The following is a 14,489-nucleotide window of genomic DNA, read 5'->3' as shown; positions in this document are numbered from 1 at the left end:
GTTGCAGATCAGCTTTGCAGGTTGGAGCCTTGTCATGGACCATTTTCTTCAACTTCCACCAAAGATTTTCAATTGGATTGAGATCCGGAATATTTGCGGCCATGACATTGACCTTATGTGTCTATTTTCAAGGAATAATTGCACAGTTTTTGCTCTATGGCAGGATGCATTATCATCTTGAAAAATGATTTCATCATCCCCAAACATCCTTTCAATTGATAGGATAAGAAAAGTGTCCAAAATATCAACATAAACTTTGCATTTATTGAAGCTGTAATGACAGCTGTCTCCCCAGTGCCTTTACCTGACATGCAGCCCCATATCATCAATGACTGGGGAAATTTGCATGTTCTCTTCAGGCAGTCATCTTTATAAATCTCATTGGAACGGCACCAAACAAAAGTTCCAGCATCATCACCTTGCCCAATGCAGATTCACGACTCATCACTGAATATGACTTTCATCCAGTCCACGACTGCTTTTCCTTAGCCCATTGTAACCTTGTTTTTTTCTGTTTAGGTGTTAATGATGGCATTCATTTAGCTTTTCTGTATGTAAATCCCATGTCCTTTATGCGGTTTCTTACAGTTCGGTCACAGACGTTGACTCCAGTCTCCTCCCATTTGTTCCTCATTTGATTTGTTGTGCATTTCCTGTTTTGGAGATATATTGCTTTAAGTTTCCGTTCTTCACACTTTGAAATCTTCCTTGGTCTACCAGTATGTTTGCTTTTAACAACCTTCCCATGTTGTTTGTATTTGGTCCAGATTTTAGACACAGCTGTGAACAACCAACATCTTTTGCAACATTGCGTGATGATTTACCCTCTTTTAAGAGTTTGATAATTCTCTCCTTTGTTTCAATTGACATCTCTCGTGTTGGAGCCATGATTCATGTCAGTCCACTTCCTACAACAGCTCTCCAAGGTGTGATCACTCCTTTTTAGATGCAAAATAACGAGCAGATATAATTTGATGCAGGTGTTATTTTTGGGTATAAAAATTTACAGGGTGATTCAATCATTTTTTCTTCAGAATTGACTGATTCCAGAATTTTTCCCCCATGCTTGGTTAAAAAAGTAACCATTACTGACTACAACATTTTTTGTTCTTGATTTCTTTTAGTGTTTCTTAAAGCCAGAAAGTTGCCATGTGAAATGACTAGTTTTGTGCCATGTCTGTGATCTTTTTTTCTACAAAATTAAACAACTGAATGAACATCCTCCAAGGCCGGTGATTCCATAATTTTTGCCAGGGGTTGTAGCTGTGCTCAATTCCCGTGGCTATTACCCCGTTAATAAGTGGAATCCCCAATACTGACCCCCGAGTTACCCCACTGGTCACTGTGACCACATCTAAGTGTGTTCAAGTTAATATTCACCCCATTGTCCATTAAGGAAAATACAGACAACAAATCAATGGAACAAAAATCAAGATTTCTGAAAGGCTCTTACCATTCACCGACTCGGATAAAGGTTTGTCAAGTCCACTTGTTGTGTCACCATGATCTTCCTGCTAAGATCCAACATTAGACATAAGAAAAAAAACAGCACTTTACCTTATATCAGGAGAAGACGAAAAACCAATAAAAGAATGACCCTTTCATGTGGTGATCAGACTAGGTCAACAATCCACCAAATGTTTTACACATCAATGTAAATCTTTCTCTAATTTTCCTGCATGAAATGATCAGCAGTATAGAGCTCTGTTCATTGACAGAATTAGAAGCAGCTGATTGGCATTGTGCAGATATTTCCATCTAGACGGCAGACTGTACATTTATCCTGTAGCCGATACTGACCCCAGATGACATGGCACCTACAGTCTGGAGGTCAGTAGAAAGATAGTCTAGGAACTTCAGCTCCATCTACCTGATGATCCAGGAGGACATTCTGCTTCTCCTCTGGACAACCCTGGGAGCATAGAGGACTGGGACTTCTCTCTGGTGGATTTCTTGGACTGCACCCATCTATAGGAAATATATAAAGTGACTGAATACATCGTCTACATGTGATGATCAGATGATGGGGAGTCCAGGGATGGAGAGTCAGCATATTTATTAACGATCTGGTAGAATATTTACACAGTAAAATATCGATATTTGCAGATGATACAAAACTATGTAAAGCAGTTAATACAAGAGAAGATAGTATTCTACTACAGATGGATCTGGATAAGTTGGAAACTTGGGCTGAAAGGTGGCAGATGAGGTTTAACAATGATAAATGTAAGGTTATACACATGGGAAGAAGGATTCAATATCACCATTGCACACTGAATGGGAAACCACTGGGTAAATCTGACAAGAAGGACTTGGGGATCCTAGTTAATGATAAACTTACCTGGAGCAGCCAGTGCCAGGCAGCAGCCACCAAGGCAAACAGGATCATGGGGTGCATTAAAAGAGGTCTGGATACACATGATGAGAGCATTATACTGCCTCTGTACAAATCCCTAGTTAGACCGCACATGGAGTACGGTGTACAGTTTTGGGCCCCGGAGCTCAGGAAGGATATAATGGAACTAGAGCGAGTACAAAGGAGGGCAAAAAGGGGATGGGGAACTACAATACCCAGAGAGATTAGCAAAATTAGGATAATTTAGTCTAGAAAAAAGACGACTGAGGGACGATCTAATAACCATGTATAAGTATATAAGGGGACAATACAAATATCTCTCCGAGGATCTGTTTATACCAAGGAAGGTGACGGGCACAAGGGGGCATTCTTTGCGTCTGGAGGAGAGAAGGTTTTTCCACCAAAATAGAAGAGGATTCTTTACTGTTAGGGCAGTGAGAATCTGGAATTGCTTGCCTGAGGAGGTGGTGATGGCGAACTCAGTTGAGGGATTCAAGAGAGGCCTGGATGTCTTCCTGGAGCAGAACAATATTGTATCATACAATTATTAGGTTCTGTAGAAGGACGTAGATCTGGGGATTTATTCTGACGGAATATAGGCTGAACTGGATGGAGAAATGGCTTTTTTCGGCCTTACTAACTATGTTATTATATTACAGGTAACTTCAGACCCGGCCTCTCCTCTATATTCAGGAAGGTCTCCTCTTACCAGGGGATGTGAGGAGCTGGTGATTCTCCATGACGTCCTTGTACAGATCCTTGTGTCCTTCTAAATATTCCCACTCTTCCATGGAGAAATAGACGGTGACGTCCTGACATCTTATAAGAACCTGACACATATAATGACCCGTCATTAGCAGACTCCTCCCCCAGCGTTATTATACAATGTCCCAGCATTCCCAGCAGCGCTCACCTCTCCGCTCAGCAGCTCAGTGATCCTGTGGGTCAGTTCTAGGATCTTCTGCTCATGTATCAGTGAATGAGGCGGAGGCTCGGTGATGTCACTCGGGGTCCTGCTCCGTCCTCCTGACACACGGGGGGTCACACACCCACCAGACGTCTTCACTACTGTGTGATCCTGTGTATGAGGAGACGCCGATCACTACATCTATTCTAAGGATCCTTCACCTTTCCCGTCATTTCCCTGATTTATTCCTAGAGATCAGAGTGATGTGAAGATCTCACCTCTCCAGTGATCCAGTAGATTATCTCCAGGGTGAGGTCTAATATTCGAGCAGCCATATGGCTTCTGTCCTGCTCCATCATCAGGGGGTCGTTGAAGGGAAGGCCCATCTTGTACAAAGAAAATATTAGCTGCTCTTCACCCTAAAGGGAACCTGAAAAAAAGATGATTGAGAATTAATGGAAGAATATCTTTTGGGGTCCTTAGACGTGTCCTCTCCATTTCACACAGTTGACTATTCCCTCCTGTCACAGACTTTCATCTACTCATACCACCGAGTTGGTCGCCTCCTGGATCTCTCCACTGCAATTCCTATGTGTGTGCATTTGTGTGTGTATATAAGGCATATAGCTGGATTTCTGTGGGTGAAATAGTCTGTGTATGGGTATGTGCACACATTAAGTATTTGCTGCAGACATTTCCGCACAAAAAACGTGTCTTGTGGCAGGAAAAACGCAATATAAACACACACGGCTTTACCTCATTTTCTACTTGCATTTTTATGCTTTTTTTACTTGCTTTTCTTTCTCCCATTGCATTGTACAGTGTTAAAAACACTGAAAGAATTGTCATGCTGCAGATGTGAAACTGCGTCCAATCTGCGAGGCAAAACTAAGCAACGTGTGCATGAGGCTTCAGTAACGTCATTCACTTAGTTGGTAATAACAAATGCTGAAGTTTTTGCTGCAAAAAACGCAGGTATTTGTTATTACCAACTAAGTGAATGACGTTACTGAAGACACGTTTTTTGTGCGGAAATGTCTGCAGCAAATACTTAATGTGTGCACATACCCATACACAGACTATTTCACCCACAGAAATCCAGCTATATGCCTTATATACACACACAAATGCACACACATAGGAATTGCACTGCACAAATACACAGCCACAAACATGCAGTACACGGCACATATATTAGACAGACACATTACAGGAACTGTGCATATATTGTAATCATGTACACTGCATAGAGGACTGGGCATCAGGCATCCTCAGTCTCAGCAAGTGCAGCAGCAGCCGGAGAGCAGAGCGGCGAGTGCAGCAGCAGCCGGAGAGCAGAGCGGCGAGTGCAGCAGCAGCCGGAGAGCAGAGCGGCGAGTGCAGCAGCAGCCGGAGAGCAGAGCGGCGAGTGCAGCAGCAGCCGGAGAGCAGAGCGGCGAGTGCAGCAGCAGCCGGAGAGCAGAGCGGCGAGTGCAGCAGCAGCCGGAGAGCAGAGCGGCGAGTGCAGCAGCAGCCGGAGAGCAGAGCGGCGAGTGCAGCAGCAGCCGGAGAGCAGAGCGGCGAGTGCAGCAGCAGCCGGAGAGCAGAGCGGCGAGTGCAGCAGCAGCTCGAGAGCAGAGCGGCGAGTGCAGCAGCAGCTGGAGAGCAGAGCGGCGAGTGCAGCAGCAGCCGGAGAGCAGAGCGGCGAGTGCAGCAGCAGCCGGAGAGCAGAGCGGCGAGTGCAGCAGCAGCCCGAGAGCAGAGCGGCGAGTGCAGCAGCAGCTGGAGAGCAGAGCGGCGAGTGCAGCAGCAGCCGGAGAGCAGAGCGGCGAGTGCAGCAGCAGCCGGAGAGCAGAGCGGCGAGTGCAGCAGTGCTGCTGCTCCTGGCTCTTGTGTAGCTGCTCTCTTGCGTGGAGCACAGACACTTGCAGGAGCGGTCACATCTGTTGTGCTCCCAGGTGCAGGAGAGGAGTCAGGAAAGGCAGCGCTGCTGTGCCAGGTTGCTGTGGAAGAACGTGCCCTCAAGTGGTTTGGAGCATCAAGCTTTTTGCTCCTGGGCTCGTACCGCGAGTGTAAGTGCCTAGTAACGCCCCTGCCCTGGAGCCGGCTGTGCAGAAGCAAAGTGGTGGGACTGGAGTGAGCGAGACATAGTGCCGGCATATCTCACCCAGTCCGGGACCCTGGTCTTTGCTTCTGTTCATCGGGCCCCATATACCAGTAAGGTTAGTAACGCCATGATGGCGGCCCTGTGTGTATATACAGAACTGTTTGTGTGCTGGTCACCAAACCAGCTCTGCTACGTACGTGCGTGCGTGTGTGTGTGTGTGTGTGTACAGCAGAGATTTTTATTTGTGTTGATTTAGCTCAGTTGTGTGTGTTGAGATTGTGGAATTGCATGGTGATGATACAGAGCTGTGTGTGTAGCTGAGTTGTGTATATGACAATGTAGCAGAGTTGTGTGTGTAATGTACTGTGGGTACAACGTATTGTGTAGGGCAGGTAATCTATAAGTCCATTCTAAGTGTCCGTGTTCTGCCATTGCCATCACTGCTCTGGTCGGGGTCCTCACGCGTGACCTGCTGGATCCCAGCGCGTCCCCTGTGTGGTGCGGGCGTCACTTTCTCCATTTTCTCAGGTCTTTGAGAATCAGATTTTGGCTCTGGACTCACATTAAGTCGCCTCCGCTCCACACAGAGGCCGCGGCGTGATCCAGAGCCGTGACGGCGGAGCAGAGCAGAGCCGTGACGGCAGAGCAGAGCCGTGACGGCAGAGCAGAGCTGTGATACCAGAGCAGAGCCGTGCTGCTGGAGCAGAGCAGAGCCGTGCTGCTGGAGCAGAGCAGAGCCGTGACGGCGGAGCAGAGCAGAGCTGTGATACCAGAGCAGAGCCGTGCCGTGAAGTCCTGCAGTACTCTACACACATTACTGAGGAGAAAGTCAGTGGAGATCTCCTGCAGGAGACGCTGTGAAAAACACACCCGTAGATGACGGAAGGCCGCACCGATCTCCCCAGGATGTCAGGCCGCACCGATCTCCCCGGGATGTCAGGCCGCACCGATCTCCCCAGGATGTCAGGCCGCGCTCACGGTCAGGAGTTGTACCCGCTGCGGTCACCGATCCTCTGCACATCCCTCAGGATTTTCCTCTGATTGTTTCTCTCCTGGATTTGCCTACAAATACTGAGGTAAAAAACGGACCAAATACTGAAGGTGTGAACGTGGCCTAATAGTTAGTAAACAACCTAAGCGTGTATCCTGAGGAAAAGAATGGAGTGAGGGCTCCAAAAGGCAATTCTGCACAGGGCACCTTTCAGTCTAAGGCCGAGTGCAGGCGCCGTCCCCTCCCGTCCTCTGCTGGCTGATAGGAGGCTGAGGAGGCGCAGAGACGGGGAAGAGACAGCGAACTATCCCGGAGCTGCGGTCACCGCATCTTCTCCGGTCTCCGGGGAAGTTTTCTGGGATGTTTCCTGGTTCTCTGCTCTCCAGCATGTGAGGCAGGAAGTGTAGCAGGAAGGGGCGGGGTTTAGGCTGCAGACTTCCTGTCCCTGCAGTGAGCGCGGCCATCTTGTTGGTGGAGTCTCCTAGTTCCCAGGACTCGCAGTATTGGGGTGCGTGTCCACGCTCAGGATGGCCGGCTACGTTCACATTTGCGGTGTGCGCCGCAGCGTCGTCGCCGCAAGAAAACGCATGCGTCGTGCGGCCCTATCTTTAACCCCTTCATGACCCAGCCTATTTTGGCCTTAATGACCTTGCCGTTTTTTGCAATTCTGACCAGTGTCCCTTTATGAGGTAATAACTCAGGAACGCTTCAACGGATCCTAGCGGTTCCGAGATTGTTTTTTCGTGACATATTGGGCTTCATGTTAGTGGTAAATTTAGGTCGATAATTTTTGAGTTTATTTGTGAAAAAAACTGAAATTTGGCAAAAAATTTGAAAATTTCGCAATTTTCACATTTTGAATTTTTATTCTGTTAAACCAGAGAGTTATGTGACACAAAATAGTTAATAAATAACGTTTCCCACATGTCTACTTTACATCAGCACAATTTTGGAAACAATTTTTTTTTTTGCTAGGAAGTTATAAGGGTTAAAATTTGACCAGTGATTTCTCATTTTTACAACAAAATTTACAAAACCATTTTTTTTAGGGACCACCTCACATTTGAAGTCATTTTGAGGGTTCTATATGGCTGAAAATACCCAAAAGTGACACCATTCTAAAAACTGCACCCCTCAAGGTGCTCAAAACCACATTCAAGAAGTTTATTAACCCTTCAGGTGTTTCACAGCAGCAGAAGCAACATGGAAGGAAAAAATGAACATTTAACTTTTTAGTCACAAAAATGATCTTTTAGCAACAATTTTTTTATTTTCCCAAGGGTAAAAGGAGAAACTGGACCAGGGACGTTGTTGTCCAATTTGTCCTGAGTACGCTGATACCTCATATGTGGGGGTAAACCACTGTTTGGGCGCACGGCAGAACTCGGAAGGGAAGGAGCGCCATTTGACTTTTTGAATGAAAAATTGGCTCCAATCTTTAGCGGACACCATGTCGCGTTTGGAGAGCCCCCGTGTGCCTAAACATTGGAGCTCCCCCACAAGTGACCACATTTTGGAAACTAGACCCCCCAAGGAACTTATCTAGAAGCATAGTGAGCACTTTAAACCCCCAGGTGCTTCACAAATTGATCCGTAAAAATGAAAAAGTACTTTTTTTTCACAAAAAAATTATTTTAGCCTCAATTTTTTCATTTTCACATGGGCAACAGGATAAAATGGATCCTAAATTTTGTTGGGCAATTTCTCCTGAGTACACCAATACCTCACATGTGGGGGTAAACCACTGTTTGGGCACATGGTAAGGCTCGGAAGGGAAGGAGCGCCATTTGACTTTTTGAATGGAAAATTATCTCCATCGTTAGCGGACACCATGTCGCGTTTGGAAAGCCCCTGTGTGCCTAAACATTGGAGCTCCTCCACAAGTGACCCCATTTTGGAAACTAGACCCCCCAAGGAACTCATCCAGAGGCATAGTGAGCACTTTAAACCCCCAGGTGCTTCACAAATTGATCTGCAAAAATGAAAAAGTACTTTTTTTTCACACAAAATTTCTTTTAGCCTCAATTCTTTCATTTTCACATGGGCAACAGGATAAAATGGATCCTAAAATTTGTTGGGCAATTTCTCCTGAGTATGCCGATACCTCATATGTGGGGGTAAACCACTGTTTGGGTGCACGGCAAGGCTCGGAAGGGGAGGCGTGCCATTTGACTTTTTGAATGGAAAATTAGCTCCAATCGTTAGCGGACACCATGTCGCGTTTGGAGAGCCCCTGTGTGCCTAAACATTGGAGCTCCCCTACAAGTGACCCCATTTTGGAAACTAGACCCCCCAAGAAACTTATCTAGATGCATAGTGAGCACTTATAACCCCCAGGTGCTTCACAGAAGTTTATAACGCAGAGCCGTGAAAATAAAAAAATAATTTTTCTTTCCTCAAAAATGATTTTTAGCCCAGAATTTTTTATTTTCCCAAGGGTAATAGGAGAAATTGGACCCCAAATGTTGTTGTCCAGTTTGTTCTGAGTACGATGATACCCCATATGTGGGGGTAAACCACTGTTTGGGCGCACGGCAGGGCTCGGAAGGGAAGGCACGCCATTTGGCTTTTTGAATGGAAAATTAGCTCCAATCATTAGCGGACACCATGTCGCGTTTGGAGAGCCCCTGTGTGCCTAAACATTGGAGCTCCCGCACAAGTGACCCCATTTTGGAACCTAGACCTCCCAAGGAACTAATCTAGATGTGTGGTGAGCACTTTGAACCCCCAAGTGCTTCACAGAAGTTTATAACGCAGAGCCATGAAAATAAAAAATAATTTTTCTTTTCTCAAAAATGATTTTTTAGCCCACAATTTTTTATTTTTCCAAGGGTAACAGGAGAAATTGGACCCCAAAAGTTGTTGTCCAGTTTCTCCTGAGTACGCTGATACCCCATATGTGGGGGTAAACCACTGTTTTGGCACACGTCGGGGTTCGGAAGGGAAGTAGTGACGTTTTGAAATGCAGACTTTGATGGAATGCTCTGCGGGCGTCAGGTTGCGTTTGCAGAGCCCCTGATGTGCCTAAACAGTAGGAACTCCCCACAATTGACTCCATTTTGGAAACTAGACCCCCAAGGGAACTTATCTAGATGTGTAGTGAGCACTTTGAACCCCCAAGTGCTTCACAGAAGTTTATAACGCAGAGCCGTGAAAATAATAAATGTGTTTCCTTTCCTCAAAAATATTTTTTTAGCCCAGAATTTTTTATTTTTGCAAGAGTAACAGGAGAAATTGGACCCCAAAAGTTGTTGTCCAGTTTCTCCTGAGTACGCTGATACCCCATATGTGGGGGTAAACCACTGTTTGGGCACATGCCGGGGCTCGGAAGGGAAGTAGTGACGTTTTGGAATGCAGACTTTGATGGAATGGTCTGCGGGCATCATGTTACGTTTGCAGAGCCCCTGATATGCCTAAACAGTAGAAACCCCCCACAAGTGACCCCATTTTGGAAACTAGACCCCCCAAGGAACTTATCTAGATGTGTGGTGAGCACGTTCAACCCCCAAGTGCTTCACAGAAGTTAACAACGCAGAGCCGTGAAAATAAAAAATCATTTTTCTTTCCTCAAAAAAGATGTTTTAGCAAGCAATTTTTTATTTTCACAAGGGTAACAGGAGAATTTGGACCCCAATATTTGTTGCCCAGTTTGTTGTGAGTACGCTGATACCCCATATGTGGGGGTAAACCACTGTTTGGGCACACGTCAGGGCTCGGAAGGGAAGTAGTGACATTTGAAATGCAGACTTTGATGGAATGGTCTGCGGGCGTCACATTGCATTTGCAGAGCCCCTGATGTGCCTAAACAGTAGAAACACCCCACAAGTGACCCCATTTTGGAAACTAGACCCCCGAAGGAACTTATCTAGATGTGTGGTGAGCACTTTCAACCCCCAAGTGCTTCACAGAAGTTTATAACGCAGAGCCGTGAAAATAAAAAATAATTGTTCTTTCCTCAAAAATTATGTTTTAGCAAGTAATTTTTTATTTTTGCAAGGGTAACAGGAGAAATTAGACCCCATCAGTTGTTGCCCAGTTTGTCCTGAGTACGCTGGTACCCCAAATGTGGGGGTAAACCACTGTTTGGGCGCACGTCGGGGCTTGGAAGGGCGGGAGCACCATTTGACTTTTTGAACGCAAGATTGGCTGGAATCAATGGTGGCGCCATGTTGCGTTTGGAGACCCCTGATGTGCCTAAACAGTGGAAACCCCTCAATTCTAACTTCAACACTAACCCCAACACACCCCTAATCCTAATCCCAACTGTAGCCATAACCCTAATCACAACCTTAACCCCAACACACCCCTAACCACAACCCTAACCGCAACACACCCGTAACCCTAATTCCAACCCTAATCCTAACCCTAATCCCAACCGTAACCCTAATCCCAACCCTAACCACAACTATAACCCCAACACACCCCTAACCCTATCCGTAACCCTAACCACAAGCCTAATCTTAACCCTATTTCAAACCCTAGCCCTAATTCCAACCCTAACTCTAATTCCAACCCTAACCCTAAGGCTATGTGCCCACGTTGCGGATTCGTGTGAGATTTTTCCGCACGATTTTTGAAAAATCTGCAGGTAAAAGGCACTGCGTTTTACCTGCGGATTTACAGCAGATTTCCAGTGTTTTTTTTGTGCAGATTTCACCTGCGGATTCCTATTGAGGAACAGGTGTAAAACGCTGCGGAATCCGCACAAAGAATTGACATGCTGCGGAAAATACAACGCAGCGTTTCTGCACGGAATTTTCCGCACCATGGGCACAGCGGATTTGGTTTTCCTTAGGTGTACATGGTACTGTAAACCTGATGGAAAACTGCTTCGAATTCGCAGCGGCCAATCCGCTGCGGATCCGCTGCCAATCCGCGGCCAATCCGCTGCGGATCCGCGGCCAATCCGCTGCGGATCCGCTGCCAATCCACTGCGGATCCGCGGCCAATCCGCTGCGGATCCGCGGCCAATCCGCTGCGGATCCGCTGCGGATCCGCGGCCGATCCGCTGCGGATCCGCGGCCGATCCGCTGCGGATCCGCTGCGGATCCGCGGCCGATCCGCTGCGGATCCGCGGCCGATCCGCTGCCGATCCGCTGCGGATCCGCTGCGGATCCGCTGCGGATCCGCTGCGGATCCGCGGCCGATCCGCTGCCGATCCGCTGCGGATCCGCGGCCGATCCGCTGCGGATCCGCTGCGGATCCGCGGCCGATCCGCTGCCGATCCGCGGCCGATCCGCTGCCGATCCGCTGCCGATCCGCTGCCGATCCGCGGCCGATCCGCTGCCGATCCGCTGCGGATCCGCGGCCGATCCGCTGCGGATCCGCGGCCGATCCGCTGCCGATCCGCTGCCGATCCGCTGCCGATCCGCTGCCGATCCGCTGCCGATCCGCGGCCGATCCGCTGCCGATCCGCTGCGGATCCGCGGCCGATCCGCTGCGGATCCGCTGCGGATCCGCGGCCGATCCGCTGCCGATCCGCGGCGGATCCGCGGCGGATCCGCTGCCGATCCGCGGCCGATCCGCTGCCGATCCGCGGCCGATCCGCTCTGTGTGCACATGCCATAACCCTACCCCTAACCCTAACCCTACCCGTAACCCTAACCCTACCCCTAACCCTACCCCTAGTTCTAACCCTAGTTCTAACCCTAACCCTAGTGGAAAAAGAAAAAAAAATATTTTCTTTATTTTATTATTGTCCCTACCTATGGGGGTGATAAAGGGGGGGGGTTTATTTATTATTTTTTTATTTTGATCGCTGTGATAGAACCTACCACAGCGATCAAAATGTACTTGTAACGAATCTGCCGGCCGGCGGGCGCACTGAGCATGCGCCCGCCATTTTGGAAGATGGCGGCGCCCATGATGGAGGCGGACGGGGACCGGGAGCCTCGGTAAGTATAAGGGGGGGGCACGAGGGGGGCGTCGGAGCACGGGGGGGTGACATAGGAGCAGGGGGGAGCGGGCAGGAGGACGGGGGAGCGGATAGCAGGACGGGGGAGCCGGCAGGCGGACGGAGGGGACCGGACCCTATAACGGAGCACTGGGGGGGCGATCGGTGGGGTGTGGGGGGGTCACATTAGTGTTTCCAGCCATGGCCGATGATATTGCAGCATCGGCCATGGCTGGATTGTAATATTTCACCAGTTTTTTAGGTGAAATATTACAAATCGCTCTGATTGGCAGTTTCACTTTCAACAGCCAATCAGAGCGATCGTAGCCACGGGGGGGGTGAAGCCACCCCCCCTGGGCTGAAGTACCACTCCCCCTCTCCCTGCAGATCGGGTAAAATAGGAGTTAACCCTTTCACCCGATCTGCAGGGATGCGATCTTTCCATGACGCCACATAGGCGTCATAGGTCGGATTGGCACGGGTTTTCATGACGCCTACGTGGTGTCAAAGGTCGGGAAGGGGTTAACATTGGCGCCGCATGTACATGCGTTGTCATGCGTTGTGTTGCGTTGTACGCCGCATGCGGCGTTAGGGCGCACCTGTCAGGGCGCGGCAAACGCAACATGTTGCATTTTTTGGGCAGCGTCGACCTTTTAAAAAACGCATGCGTCGTGTTTGCGTCGTCGATGCGCCTTATTCCCCATTGAATTGTATTGTACGACGCATGCGTTTTCAATTAAAAAATGCAAAACATTGTCTAGACTTTGTCTAGACACTAAAAAACACTATATATGTATAAAAAAAAGGGGGGTTGCCATTGTCTTTCACAAGGCTTTCAGAGAAGACAGAGAGGATCAATCTGCTTTCAAAAACTGTAAGTATATATTTCTCTTTGCATTTTTTTTATTCTGTGTTTTATTTCTTGATTTTGATTTAATTTGTGCAGTGTTTGGTCTGTGCTATTGTACGGTTATGGCACTGTGGGTTGTTAGTGAAATATTGTGTTTTTTAATCTGGTTCTGATGTACTTCTGGCGTTATATGATGGCGTTTATTGTCTTCGGCCTTGCTTGGTTTTGGATTGGTTTTGGATTGTTCATGTTTCATACGGTTGATCAATGTCTTTTTTTGGGCTGATTTTTTCTTGTTAAATTTCTGGTGGATGTCTTTTTCTGGTTTCTATAGTTGGGGGTAACCGTATGGCATTTTCTTGGCTCATGTCTTGCTGTGTTTTATGCTGTTGGCATTTTTTTTCTTTCCTTGAGTGTCTTTTCTTGCTGGTGGGGGGGGCTACATTTATGATGTTTCATTTGTATTGTATTGTTCCGTGCTGCTATATGCCATTCTATTTTCAATTGTATTTTTTTTTTTTTTTTTTTTTTATCTCTGATGGTTTTACGTCGTTTTCCGTATGGCATATATCTCCTTCCTTGACTGTTTGCATTGCCAAGTGTGTAGTATGCATGTTTTTTTTTTGGTGGGGCCCTTTTTTTTTAGTTTCATGGGTTTTTTTTTCTATTTGACTATGGTTTATCTTTTGGGTTGCTGTATATTGTAAAACAGCGGTTGTCCGGTAATGTTTATTGCTTATTATCTAGAATGGTATTTATCACCTTTTTCTGATGTATTTCTGTGGTTATATGTCACCAGATGGTGTTGTTTTGGATCATGTCTTGTTGTAATTGTAAAGTATGGCGTTCATTAGTTTGCTATTTCATTGGGCCTTTTTTTTTTCTGTATAAATAAAGTTGTTTTTTTTTTTTTTTTTTTTAATTTTTTAAAATTTGGACATAGGTGTCTATTTTTGCTTAATTTTGTTTGGAGAAAAATAGGGGTAACCAAGGGTAAACAATGTCTATAGAATAGCATTTGGGAAAATTAATAAACTAATGTAGTAATTGAAAATAATAAGTAACTCCCAAATGAGTTTATTTTAACCCTAATATCGGATCAAGACAGCTATCCAAAACTTATGCAGACAGGGGGAGGGAAATGAATCCAAAAAGGATAGCCTTATGTCTTTTTAATAAAACTGCTTTATTAATAGTGCAAGGCAGGAGGGCAGTGGTAACAACATAGTGGCCCATCAACAATTAAAAACAAATATTGCACTCAGAACGCCGGGAAAACGCCTGCTGACCCATGTCAAGAAATATATTAATTGCAACCATACACATTTAGGATCAAAATAACAATGCAATAATAGGGGAACTCAACTTGTACATTTAAAGTCCATTAAAGGAGTCACACTGTTCAG

The 14,489-nt window shown here is 46.8% G+C and overlaps 1 protein-coding gene across 1 annotated transcript in view; it reads right to left on the bottom strand.

Moving 5' to 3' along the window:
• LOC143817466 (uncharacterized) overlaps window positions 1-6,713 on the bottom strand; it is a 59,783-nt gene extending 53,070 nt beyond the window's left edge. The window contains exons 1-6 of the mRNA XM_077298898.1: window positions 6,548-6,713; window positions 3,542-3,693; window positions 3,270-3,434; window positions 3,066-3,186; window positions 1,871-1,968; window positions 1,454-1,514 (exon numbers count right to left, since the gene is read on the bottom strand). Coding sequence (XP_077155013.1) covers window positions 1,454-1,514; window positions 1,871-1,968; window positions 3,066-3,186; window positions 3,270-3,434; window positions 3,542-3,649 — 553 coding nt within the window. The 5' untranslated portion in view covers window positions 3,650-3,693; window positions 6,548-6,713. The remainder of the gene's footprint in view (window positions 1-1,453; window positions 1,515-1,870; window positions 1,969-3,065; window positions 3,187-3,269; window positions 3,435-3,541; window positions 3,694-6,547) is intronic.
• Window positions 6,714-14,489: the final 7,776 nt, after the last annotated feature.

Source organism: Ranitomeya variabilis, chromosome 3, assembly GCF_051348905.1.
Source record: "Ranitomeya variabilis isolate aRanVar5 chromosome 3, aRanVar5.hap1, whole genome shotgun sequence".
In the NCBI taxonomy this organism is placed as follows: Eukaryota; Metazoa; Chordata; class Amphibia; order Anura; family Dendrobatidae; genus Ranitomeya; species Ranitomeya variabilis.
This window is presented reverse-complemented; position numbering and strand designations above follow the sequence as displayed.